This window comes from Alosa alosa, chromosome 17 (assembly GCF_017589495.1).
Source record: "Alosa alosa isolate M-15738 ecotype Scorff River chromosome 17, AALO_Geno_1.1, whole genome shotgun sequence".
In the NCBI taxonomy this organism is placed as follows: domain Eukaryota; kingdom Metazoa; phylum Chordata; class Actinopteri; order Clupeiformes; family Clupeidae; genus Alosa; species Alosa alosa.
The window spans coordinates 12,351,135-12,364,215 of NC_063205.1; the positions used below are offsets into that span (position 1 = coordinate 12,351,135).

Sequence of the window (13,081 nt, forward strand, 5' to 3'; positions counted from 1 at the left end):
TGACATTGTCTGTGCATGCCCAGAATACTTGATATTGCTTTAGGTGATGCATGTGGCAACTCTTTGAGCAGGGCAACCACATAATCGGTGGAATGTGTTCCGATTGGATTATCATATTTATTTGCCTACTGATGATTGAAGTTCCCAAGAAAAAGAGTTTTCCTAACGTGCCAGAACCACAATACTCAGGAACATTGCCCAATGACATTGCTCAGAAACATGCCATTTGTATTATCAGGAGGACACAGGCACATCACAGTCAAAGTTGTTCCGAAGTTGTCCCAAGTGTGTGTGTGTGTGTGTGTGAAAGCAACCTACATGTTACCAGGGCCGTGGGAAGTGAGTTTTGGTTGGGGGTGCTGTAGTGGGGGGTGGGGTAACCGTCTGCTATCTGACGCTACACTAGTAAGGTAACAAAGTTGCTGTAGCCTTGCACCGAAATTGACGGTGAACACGAGAAATATAAAACTGTTGAACACCAACATTAATAAAACGTAATAATTATTGACGCTTCTGACATGGGTGTCAAAACAGGCTAAAGACCCTATCGCACAGCATATTAGACAGAACACATTGACTCAAAACATATACATAACACAGGCCTACACAACGCAATATTCATAGGCTAGCCTACATTAAATTGATCCACATATCACAAATATAGCCTACAACAAATGCTGACATCATAAACGCACAGTGTAGCATTTAACCTACACTTTCAAAAAGAAGAGAACGAACGCTCTGAGGAGGCCACTGAAACAGGCACGCAAAGACACAGATGAATAAGTTCATCTACCTTGCTGAAGAGAGCTCTTGTTTGTGGATGGAGCTTACTTAATATCCATGCCACCTTTCACCGTGGTGCACCGAGACTCCCCGATAACACTATGCATCATTTTAAGCTGAAGATTGAGGCGGCCCGTGTTTAGCTCCTTGGGAAACTCACGGTAATATTCAGCTAGCCTACTTAATATGGCATATTGTCGTACCATAAAGCTAGCGTCATAGGATATCTCCCTCAGGTTTGTTTTGTTAATTTGTTTAGTTTTTGTTTAGATCTCCCAGGTCTAATGTAGGCCTAACATTTTTTAGTGCATGATAGAATAACAGACAGGGGGGACGGAGAGCTTCTTTTTTTTTCTGATCGTGAGTGGTATGACCTATAAATACGCGTGCTTTCCTGCAGGGGGTGCTGCCGCACCCCCAGCACCCCCACTTCCCACGGCTATGCATGTTACTCATCTTGCACTGGATCATCATCCTGAATATCAATATTATGATCACAATAAATCTGGGCAAATATCTAACACAACCCATTATTTTAACTACAAAATACATTTTTCAATACAAAATACACAGCCATTTTTTTCAACCCAATAAAATACAAATAACAAAATGCTATTTTGTATTTTAAATACATAGTTTAAATAGATTTATCATAAATACTGCCCATCCTTGGTCATGAAGCCTGGGCAGGCACAAGTCAGCATCTCTAGCTTGGCACCAAGATGACACAGTGGGGCCAAAGTCATACAAGCACACGCATCCACCCTGATAAACCTGCCTTTGGCTGTAATCAGGGTTGTTTGGGCTCGTCCACAGGCCTTGTCGCCATCCATAGACTCCAGCAAGGCTTGTTTGTGTTTTCAGATTTGATGTGTGTGTGTGTGTGTGTGTGTGTGTGTGTGTGTGTATCAGTATCAGGCAGAGTGATATGATAGCTGGTCGAAGGTTAGCCTTAGGGATGTATTTAACGTGGAGGAGAAGGGACGGGAGAGTTCTCCTGTGTGCGCTTGAATTTGGATGACAAGTGAGGCAAGATGATGCTGAGGCTGCTGAGACCTGTTGCACAGTCCAGTTAGTGCCTGTTCTCCTCTCTTCTCTTCTCTTCTCTTCTCTTCTCTCGCTCTGTGAGATATTGAGTTCACCTTCAGCATCTGTAACATTTTGAGCCTCTGAGGATCCATATGCTAATGTTCAGCACTGGGTTAAGGTGTCTCTCGGTGGTGGAAGGTATTCAGGGTATCCTTAAAATGTGCTATTTTAAGACGCTAATCTTCTGTGTGTAGGAAGGCATGTGGTTGTATAGCCCATGCACTGATCCTTTGCCTCCTCTCTACTGGATTATCCTCTGTCACTCTGTTTTGCCTGTCTGGGTTGGATTTGTTGCTAAGTGTGAAGTTTAGGTAAATATTAGTATGGTGATTGAATTGCACCCTGATGTGTCATAATGCATAGTCTAGGTTAGCTGGGCATGTGCCTTTGAGAGGTTTGGTTGCTGTAAGAAGTCCCTAACCCTAGAATTGAACATCTAGTCCTGTAGCTCAAATCACTGTCTTGAAATGTTATTGTCTGGTGTGTGATCCACCTGTGCGGACCAGACTTAAGAGGTGTGTCAGGATTAGACATGAATGCCTGCAGACAGTGTTAGCCTCTGGCTAATGAGTTTAGCAGGGTCTTCTTTAATGAGGGACCTCTGACCCACGGTCTGGGTTTAAAATTGCCAGGTTTGCACTAATACCCTGAGGACAGTGTTAGTAAACACATTTTTCACAACAATAGTCTAGTTGATATAATGGACATGTAACAGGTGACGTTGAGCCATAGATTTGATTTGATTGATTTGTTTCTTATTAATTTGTAAATTTAGATACAGCTCCTTTCACAACAACAGCCTAGCCACTTATGCAACATATAAATATGAGCCATGATTAGTCAATGATGGGTAGTCTATTTCCCTTATCTTTCATTTGTCTCTTATTTATGTGAAATGCTTGTGTAATCTCTTGCCATACCCACATGGGCACACATTACATTTAAGAAAAAAGGAAAAACATTTGAGTGTTGTAGAGTATATACTCAGTTTAAATATATATGTGTATACAAAGTAAACATGTTAAACATTTGAATATATATTGCCTCATTCATTCAGATAGCACCTGACTTGGGACCTGAGTTGTCCAGATCGATGTCATATCAGTCCTAGAGCCAGATTCTCTTGGGAATTTTTGAATGTCCCCAGCCAGATATGTTTTAATTTCATATATTTACAGTGTACTTTTATCTCCCTGTTTAAATCTCTTAAAACATCTGTTTAAATTGATGCTTGTCTTTATGTTCACCTGAGTGTGTGTGTGTGTGTGTGTGAAGTGTGAACATATGTCTGACCTGCCTTGTTCTGCTCCCCCCCCCCTCCCCGCCAGCGTGGAAAATGTCTTCTACCCTCCAGAAACTCATCACCCCCCTGGCCGAGGGCCCCGCTGAGCCCCCCAGGAACAAAGTGACCGTTGTGGGCGTCGGCATGGTGGGGATGGCCTGCGCCGTCAGCGTCCTGCTCAGGGTAGGTCTCCTCATAAGCAGCAAGTCCTTCAGTGTTAAAGCATACAAACATGTAAACAAAGACAAACAAACAAAAAAAGCAGAGTAAGAATGTCATGATTTGCATTGTTATAAACGTTCACTCATAACCTTTGCGCTTATTTAAAAATAGGGTCTTTTAGTTTGATAAGTGCAAAGTGCTAGCAAAAACAAGGTCTTTGATTTGATTACAAAAAGAAACACAAATGAGTAAAGTCATGAGTATTTTTACTCTGAACTGTCCTGTTTAGTCTGAAAATGTAACTTTTCATTTGTTGTTCAAGTGGCGTAAAAATGTCAGCACTATCAGGGTCAGTGCTAGCAAGTACAAGGTCATATTTTTTTATTCTTTGACCCCCCTCTCTCTCTCTTCCCCTTCTGTAGGATCTGGCTGATGAGCTGGCCCTGGTCGATGTGATGGAGGATAAGTTGAAGGGAGAGATGATGGACCTGCAGCACGGCAGTCTGTTCCTTAAGACGCCAGTCATCGTGGCCGACAAGGGTGAGCGAGGCCACAGCTCACAACCTTTCACCTCTCTGCAGGGACCTTGAAACTCCCCAGATGGAGTTGTTGAAGACAATGTTAAGCGTTAGTTGATGTTAGAACATGCCTGGATGTGTAAAGTGTGCACATGATGGCTGTGTTGCAGCATTGCTGTGGCTCAACTTGTCTGTGCTTGTTCACACTGGCAACAGTTCTGCTACTGCCAACCTTATCATTTCATATTCGATAATGGCACAATACAAATACTGTAAATATGCTTATAGTACAATAAGCCCCGAGAGGCCATAGGTTACACTTTTTAAAAGAGCTAAGGGGCGTCATTAGGCATGATGCGTGAGCGGAGTGCTTAAAACCGCTCTTAGCTGTTCTAAAATCAGTGTAACCTACGAAGTCGAGTGACTTGTTGCTTTTCTAAAACGGTTACTGCGTATATCTGGCCAGATTTCATTAAATAAAGGCCCAGCAACGAGGAATGTAACAATTTATTCATGGATGATAATTTTGTCCGCCAAGATATATATTTCCTCTTTCAGAATGGTGGCGCAGTGACATAGAACGTAGTGTAGTCAACGTGTAGGGTTATGCTGGGTTTTACAACGGCACTGAACGCAATTCAGCCAGTCATAATCAAGGACCGGAACTATCCGTTTTAGAAAATGACTTTTCCATCGTTGATGAGCAGTCTGAACAGATAAGACAGAAAGTTGACCAGTTGTGGCCAGAAAGCAGTCTCATCACTTTTTGTACCGTCATTCAGAGTGAGAGAGACAGCACTGGATAACCACTGCCCCATCGCCTACTCTTCTGTTAACATTTGGGTTTCTGATATTACATAGTACACGTTGTAGCCTTTTTGATAATTAGTGACTGTCTCTCACTGGCTGGGTGACTTGAGTCACTAAGGCAGTACGCAACATGCAAGTAAAAAAACATGCAAATCAACTGGCACTGTAGACATATTTCACCCCAGGGTGTCCTGCCCGTGAACAGGGGAGTTCAAACTTGCAGTTTCATCCAGAATGTTTTTGTAAGATCTGATCAGTCATGTATGACTGAACATACAGAACATGATGTCCTCTTCCCTTGAACATGGACATCAAATACTTCTACTAATGGTTTTGCTTTACAGTATTCTCCATATATCTCCTATTTTTTGTCATATTTGCACCATACTTCCACTCAGATTTCTTATTTGGAAACACAGTTTTCGGTCTACGGTTTGTTTATCTTAGACACATAGCGCTGGTTTAGACTCTGATGAGGTGAGTCTGACATCTCCTCCCGTGCCCCCTGTTTCATCAGACTACGCAGTGACGGCCAACTCCCGCGTGGTGGTGGTGACCGCTGGCGTGCGCCAGCAGGAGGGCGAGAGCCGCCTGAACCTGGTGCAGAGGAACGTCAACATCTTCAAGCACATCATTCCCCAGATCGTCAAGTACAGCCCCAACTGCATCATCATTGTGGTTTCCAACCCAGGTACACACACACACACACTAACACACACACACACACACACTCAGGCACTATCTCCTGCCTCTCTCTTGTAATTACCCCCATGTCTTTTTGTACTCTCTTTTCTGGTCCTTTCATTGTTTCTTTCATTTATTTCTCTCTGTTCACATTCTTTCTTTCTCTATTTCTTTTTTTCCCCTTGTTTTTTCATCAATCTCACCCTGTCTCTGAGTCTCAAAAACATAACACACTAAATTGCCCTTACCATATTAAGAGACCCAGCCTGGAGGTCAACCCCGTGTCTCTTGTCTGCCCTCTAGTGGACGTGCTGACCTATGTCACCTGGAAGCTGAGCGGGCTGCCCAAGCACCGCGTGATTGGCAGCGGCACCAACCTGGACTCTGCCCGCTTCCGCTACCTGATGGCCGAGAGGCTGGGCATCCACTCCAGCAGCTTCAACGGCTGGATCCTGGGAGAGCATGGAGATACCAGCGGTGAGTGTGTGTGTGTGTGTGTGTGTGTGTGTGTGCGCGTGTGTGTGTGTGAGGTTGGTAGAGACAAATCGTGTGTCTCTCTATCCCTCTTTGTGTGTATATATATATGTGTGTCTTCCTAGAAATTAATGTGGAGGTGTTAACATTCAGGTTATCATCTATAATGATACCAGAATTGTAATAATTAATAATCAACTTAAACTCAATTCATTTCTTTTTAATAATTTAATTTATATTTAATTAAATGCATAATTAATTTCTTAAAGTAAACACACAATAAACAGCCATTTGGAATTATTACCATTTGTCACATTGCCAGAGCAGCTTATGTTTTGGTTGCACCCTGACCAAAAAATGTCCACCCAAAAGCTCCCAAACTAAAGCTTAGAAAGGTATGTTTATGTAAACATAGGACAAAGATTTTTGGTACACATAATCTTTAAGGTGTCTAATATGGAGGGATGCAATTGAAATATGTGAACTTTGTTCAGCGTTCTCATAGCATGAGTGAACATGATGACGGTCACAATTGTGAAAAGGAGTGTTTTATGCTTGGCCACAATTGTGACCGGTAGGAAACAACATAGTCCGATTTTAGGGATTTTCACACATTTCATTGTGCAATCATCTCATTTCCACTAAATTCCATTCAGAGATGCTATGGGGACATTGTCCCAGGTCTGTTCTTTACATTTAAATTTGTATCACATGGCATTTTTCAACATTGCCTCTGCAATTCTCTATTATATTCTAAGTGTGCCAATTTTTACATAGAAAATCCATTATACCACACTATTATGCATAGGTATTGTAATAGCTGATTTTCTATGCTGTTCCTTTTTTTAATTTAACTTTCCCTTCCTTGTCACTTCCTGCACATATCAGATCTAACTGACAGATTCTACAATCACACCTCAAAAACAGTAAATCATTATACTTAGGTCACATATAAACAAGGTGGTGGGGGGTATCATCAACTTGCCAGTCAGCCTGTTGAAGGCATATTGGCTGAATTTATGCAGACAACATGAACAACCTTACCGGAAAATATATTCCCCACCCCTTTTCCCAACAATACCCCTCCACTTATGTACAGTAAAGGGCCTCTGCCACAGGGACCTGTCAGACGAACCAGAAGCAAAGCTTCATGTGATCAAAAATAAAGAACAAGTGTCTCAACAAGCTGCTCTGACACTATTGTATGTCCAAATTACAGAATGTTTCCTATTATGCATTAAGAACCTTACTTAATTTAGTGGTAAAATTAATCAAATTTAGCAATATAGTGGATATCACACCCCTCTGACACTAGATTAGGCCAATAACTGAGATCAGAGCAGGCTCCTATGCTCCTCAGGTTTATATGTGATGGGATCATGGACAGGGGTCCTGTGTTCCCCAGGTCAAGCATTGTATGTTTCCAGGGTCCTCCAGCTTTATAAAGCACATAATAATAGCTACCCGAATGAGCATACTGTAGGTCTCACGATACACTGGGAACATAGGGCCTTATGAATATAAGGCCTTTGGAGCATAGGGACCTGTGGGGTACACTACGAAGCACGTTAGACATATTTAGGCTATCTAGACATATAGAAGCTACACAAAGCCTTGACTTGGGGGGTATAAGTCAAGTGATACTACGATAGCAGTTATGTGATACATTAAAACTATAGGCTTTCAGCTCAGATCTGTGCGCGTTCTCAGTGTTGGGATGATGTTGGCCAATCGTGAAACGTGGAGACGCACAAGGCCGCCTACATTATAAGATGATTACTTCCGCATTTATGAGCGATAGCGTAATCTACACTGCGGTCATTTTTAGTGTCTAGCCTATAACATCAAATAAATAGATTGTCATCAGATGTTGTATGGTATGCACGTCCATAGTGGCATATTTGCACGCACAACACTGTTAAAGCACCTGCGAGATCCAAAATGTTTGGAGAGGCGGCGCTCCACCTGTAAGATATGACAGAATCTTAAATGTGAGAATTTAAATTTTCAAGATAATTGATTGGCGGTATTTTACATGATTTGAGCTATAACTTAGCACATAACCTGCTCTCGACCAGGTTTGGTTGACCCCATAAGAAACCATGGTGATACAGTGATGCTAAAACAGAGCCACTTTCGTGTCGGCATACCCTGGCTTTGAGCGCAACATACCTCGCTAACCCACTAATCGAGCTTCGTAGTATACCCTACAGGTAACATAGGTTCACTTCATTTAGTGACCTTAACAATACTACTGAGCAAAGGAGACCAATTGCTGGTCCAATGGAAAGGCAATTAATGGCATTGGAAGTATGGCAGTAGACTTGCAGGACAATCTGTTGTGTAATTAATTTAATTAATTAATTAATTAATTAATTAATTAATTATACAATTAAATAATACAATAATAAACAAACAGACAAACAACATCACTTTTTGTAACATTTGTAGTTGTTGTATTGTAGGGTGTTGTATTGTGGTGTTGTTTACACTATAGACATAACAGTGTGATATAATGCCTTTTCAATGTAAAAATGGGCACACTTAGAATATAATAGAGAATTGCTGAGGCAATGTTGAGTATTGTATTGTGATAAAAAAAAATTAAATGTGAAGAACAGATCTGGGACAATGTCCCCATATCATCTCTGCCCGGAATTTATTGGAAATTAGATGATTGCACAATGAAATGTGTGAAAATCCCTAAAATCGGACTATGTTGTTTCCTACCGGTCACAATTGTGACCAAGCATAAAACACTCCTTTTCACCCACTTTTTCAGGAAAATTTGAAAAAATAGTAATTGATTACTTCAAAGTGTTACTCAAGACACATGATTTTGATATTTGTCTGATATTAGTCTGGGAAAAATTTGGGATTAAACGGGTTAAAACATATTTTAGGTTTTTTCATGTTAACCTATGCCTTTATTTGTGTGAATGAAAACATGAGAAGCACTCTGAGTGTAAAGAGTCTGTGCCCGTGTGATCCCCAGTGCCCGTGTGGAGCGGCACCAATGTGGCCGGCGTGAACCTGCAGAAGCTCAACCCCGAGATGGGCACCGACGGAGACAAGGAGAACTGGAAGGAGGCCCACAAGATGGTGGTCGACAGGTGCGCTCCCTAACTGTACTTTACCTACGCATAACAAGATGGAAACCCCTTTGGCTCACTGTAGCCCTTTTGACTTACAGTACAGTATTCTATAAAATATAGAATTCTATATAATTCTACTTAATTCTTCTATATAATGTTTCTGAGAATAGTTAGATCTGCAAATGTCAGATATTTACTAGCTACTTTAATGGGCTTGCATGTAAAAATATGTTTGTTATGTATGAGTATGGTTCAAAGCCATATGAGATCAAAATCATGCAATAGATTCCGGCTGTAAACTCCATACTACAAAAACAGATTGTGTTTTTGCAAGACTTCTCTGTAAATGTGCACATAGGTGCATTTCCCTGAAGTATTGAATGACTCTTGGCAGTCTGTTGGACTAGAACACATATAAATTAGAGAGGTGCTAAGTGGTGCTAATTTGTTGACCGCTAGCTGGACATGTTATTTTTTCACTATAATCAGCACATGCTGACTTTTTTTGCCTTCCTGTTTCCTGTTTTCTCTGTGGGCCATTGATTGACCTCTTTTGTGTGTGTATGTGTGTGTGTCTGTGTCTGTCTGTGTCTGTGTGTGCGTGTGTCTGTGTGTGCGTGTGTGTGTGTGCGCGTCTGTGTCTGTGTGTTTGTGTGTGTGTGTGTGTCTGTCTGTGCGTGTGTCTGTGTGTGCGTGTGTGTGTGTGTGTGTGTGTGCGTCTGTGTCTGTGTCTGTGTGTTTGTGTGCGTGTGTGTGTGTGTCTGTGTGTTTGTGTGTGTGTGTCTGTGTCTGTGTAGTGCTTACGAGGTGATCAAGCTGAAGGGCTACACCAACTGGGCCATTGGCCTGAGCGTGGCTGACCTGACAGAGAGCCTGGTGAAGAACATGAATAGGGTCCACCCCGTCTCCACCATGGTCAAGGTGAGGGGACAGGAGGATTTGTTCCCCCTTTCAATTTGCACATACACTACACACATGCAGGCATGCACACACACACACACGCACACACACACACGCATGCACACACACACACCTTATGCAGTTTCCCCTTCTCCTTTTCCTGGTCTGGATCTTCCATATGTATTAGTACCCCCTTATTGTGCCATTTAATAGACATTAAACACATTAGACATTATTCTGCACATTTATTCTGTTTTTAGCTCAGACCAAAATGCCTTTCTTTTCTCTTCCTCTCTTTTTATTTCACTCACACAATTTAGTTTCAGATGTATATAATGATCAAATGTGATCATTTCTCATGGGAGGAGATATCTTTGAGTGCTTGTCACTGATTGGCTGTTGTGTTTGATTGACAGGGCATGTATGGCATCAATGATGAGGTGTACCTGAGCCTGCCCTGTGTGCTGAACAGCACCGGCGTGTGCAGCGTGGTCAACATGACGCTGACCGACGACGAGATCGGCCAGCTCAAGAAGAGTGCCGACACACTCTGGGGCATCCAGAAGGACCTGAAGGACATTTAGAGTCATGCTCTTGTACATGCCATACATATACCCAGAGAATCTCACACACACACACACATACAGTATCTCAGTCTGATTTAAAAATTTAAATCGCTCACACTCTGAGCTACACTCCTGCCCTGACTGAGTGGTCACACTCTACACCCAATAACACACACACGCTTGTTCCAAGTAGCACTCCCGATCTCACACACTCCAAGGACATGACACATGCACACACACTCCTAGCTGTTCTCTGTGACGGATGTTCACCCTTGCATCTCCGTCCAACCCTCCTTTGCCCGTAGACTTCCATTTTGGACGTGATTGCATTGGTCATTGTGTTGTTTTGCTTAGTGGTTTCTCAATTGCACCCCACCACCACCACCACCACCATGAAGGAAACATCGTTGGATGTCTCATTAAGCTGGTGTAAGAAACCAAGAATGTGAGCTTTGCCACCCAACGTCCTCCCTATGAGCGTTGCAGTGTAGGGGCCAGAATCTCAGTCTATCTCCCTTCCAGCCTCTTGTATTCTACTCCAGCAGTGTACTTGTAGACACACACACAGCAGCAGTAGCGCTTTGTTGATCCCAGGTATGAGGAAGAGGATGATTTTTTTTTTCGGGCACTCCACTGTATCCTATTTGTTGGGTCAATAAGGAGGTCTGCCAAGGTGGAGGTGAACAAACATGGTCCTTTTTTAAAAAATCAAAATGTAGATGCCATTCACGCTGTTGAATGTGTTTAAAGCTGACAACACTGATGTTTAAGTTAATAAAGATGTAAGCGGAATTAATTTGTCTCAGTTTGGTTCATGTTTGTTTTTGTGAAATAGTAGCTACGGTGGGTATTAAATTCAGTGCACTGGCGCCCTCTAGTGACAAAGAGGGAATGTACCTCAACTACAGAGTTTTAAGTGATCCATTCTAGTCAAAACAGCACTCTGACTGGAAGATTTAGGCTACGCCAAAAGCCAGAAATACAGGAGTGACTATATTTGGAGTTTATGAACCCCAGAGGTGTCATTCCAAGATATGTTCTGGTGTGTATCTCGTTTTACTAAATTCGGTGCTCATTTTATTAAATTGTGCACTCTTTTTACTAAATCGTTCTCTCATAGTACTATATTGTGCACTGATTTTCCTAAATTGTGGGCTCGTTTACTGTATTGTGCGCTCATTTCACTAAATGGTGCTCTCATTTTGAAATGAGCGCACAATTTAGTAAAATGAGCACCTACGTTAGGAAATTAGTTAAAGTATGCTATTTACTGAAAGGAGTGCACAGTTTAGTAAAACAAGTGCACTATGTAGTAAAATGAACGCACATTATACTGAGTTGTGCACACAATCTAAAAATGAGAGCACAGTTTAATAAACGAGCGCACGTTCTCCCGATACACAAAACAATCTTGCAACAACTCCTCGAGGGCTCCGTAGGAGTTAAATTAAAAAAAAATCGTTTTGGCAAGAACATAATGGCCGCCATTGCGTCTAATACATTAACAGGAAAAGAGAATGGTATAAAAACATTTATTATTCATAATTATTCATTAACAACTACACATGAACTTGTTTTTTTTTTTTTGTCTTGATAACAAAAGTGCGCACTAAGTAGGCTACAACATGAATAACACAACAGTTTATACTTTAAAAAAAGGTAAAACTTGGCTTGGTAGTCTAGTAGATGTAGATCTTTTCAGGTGGCGATCTGCCGGTCCCGAAGGTAGAGTAAAATTGGCAGGAGCTTTCTGGGTTCCGATTTCACAGTTGGAGTGTTGAGGAGATTCTGACGTTTCCCAAATCGCAGTCCAAACGGGTTTATATTAAAATTACTCCGAGTTAGTCTCTGTTTGCAGGATAGGTGTATCAAGGCGTCTCGCTCCCTTGACAATAAGCAAAGAGCCTCATCTTCAGATGCTTCTGAGCTGTCAGTCTGTCTCCGAGTTACTCCTGCATACCGGCGAACCTTAAAAGGTGCAGGCTCTGGAGAAGTAAAATTGCCATACATAAAATGTTTTCATAAAAAGAAGACACTTTGCTTTCCTTTTAGTTTTAAAACAGTTCTCATACATTTTATTTTATTTTTATTTACATTTTTTTTTTACCTTTATCAAAAAGAACAATGGCATAATCGGTCCTCTCTTCTACTAAAACTAAAACAGTTAGCGTTTAATTAATAGAAATGTTTGAGTAAAGTCAAATTTACCTTGGGTGCTGGTGGTAAACTCTGGATCTTCATAGTCCTGCATCAACGTCCCCGTTGCACCATATTGGCAAATTATCGCTGAAACTAGTAAAAGCACGTGCATTCTCATGCTTATGGGATACTGGGAGATTTCCAAAGTTATTTGACCTGCATATACTATTTTACGCAACGTCTCTTATAGCCAACCTGCTTCTCTCCGAACATAGCCACTCGCAAGATCTCTGTGTGCATATATACCACTGCGAGGTACCCTTTAATGACCGAGTCCATCAAGCATGGGAATCGAGCGAATAAGCTGGCTGCCACCAAATTGGTGAAGAAGAGTTCACTCGCCCCAGTGATGAGTAGTCTAATTGACGTTTCCTGGAACCAACGTTCACCAGTGCGCGCTGCCAGGCCATTATCTAAAATATGATTACGTGCCGATGGTAGGCTAGTTTACAGTTATTTAGGCTAATTAATTATTTTTGTTTCATTCGACGAAAATTAGGCTTCCCCATAGGCTTT

General features: G+C 41.7%; 1 protein-coding gene across 2 annotated transcripts in view; it reads left to right on the forward strand.

Moving 5' to 3' along the window:
• The window catches only part of ldhba (lactate dehydrogenase Ba), a 30,902-nt gene that overhangs the window by 2,989 nt on the left and 14,832 nt on the right, over nt 1-13,081 (forward strand). Inside the window, exons 2-8 of one of the 2 annotated variants that reach the window (XR_007196355.1) lie at nt 3,204-3,340; nt 3,742-3,859; nt 5,165-5,338; nt 5,635-5,808; nt 8,801-8,918; nt 9,698-9,821; nt 10,217-10,442. Coding sequence is in view for 1 of the 2 variants with exons in the window: in XM_048268477.1 (XP_048124434.1) it covers nt 3,212-3,340; nt 3,742-3,859; nt 5,165-5,338; nt 5,635-5,808; nt 8,801-8,918; nt 9,698-9,821; nt 10,217-10,384 (1,005 nt within the window). In the remaining variant the exon portion in view is untranslated. Of the gene's footprint in view, nt 1-3,203; nt 3,341-3,741; nt 3,860-5,164; nt 5,339-5,634; nt 5,809-8,800; nt 8,919-9,697; nt 9,822-10,216; nt 11,163-13,081 lie in introns of those variants that run through there. The other variant, XM_048268477.1, reaches the window with a different exon arrangement.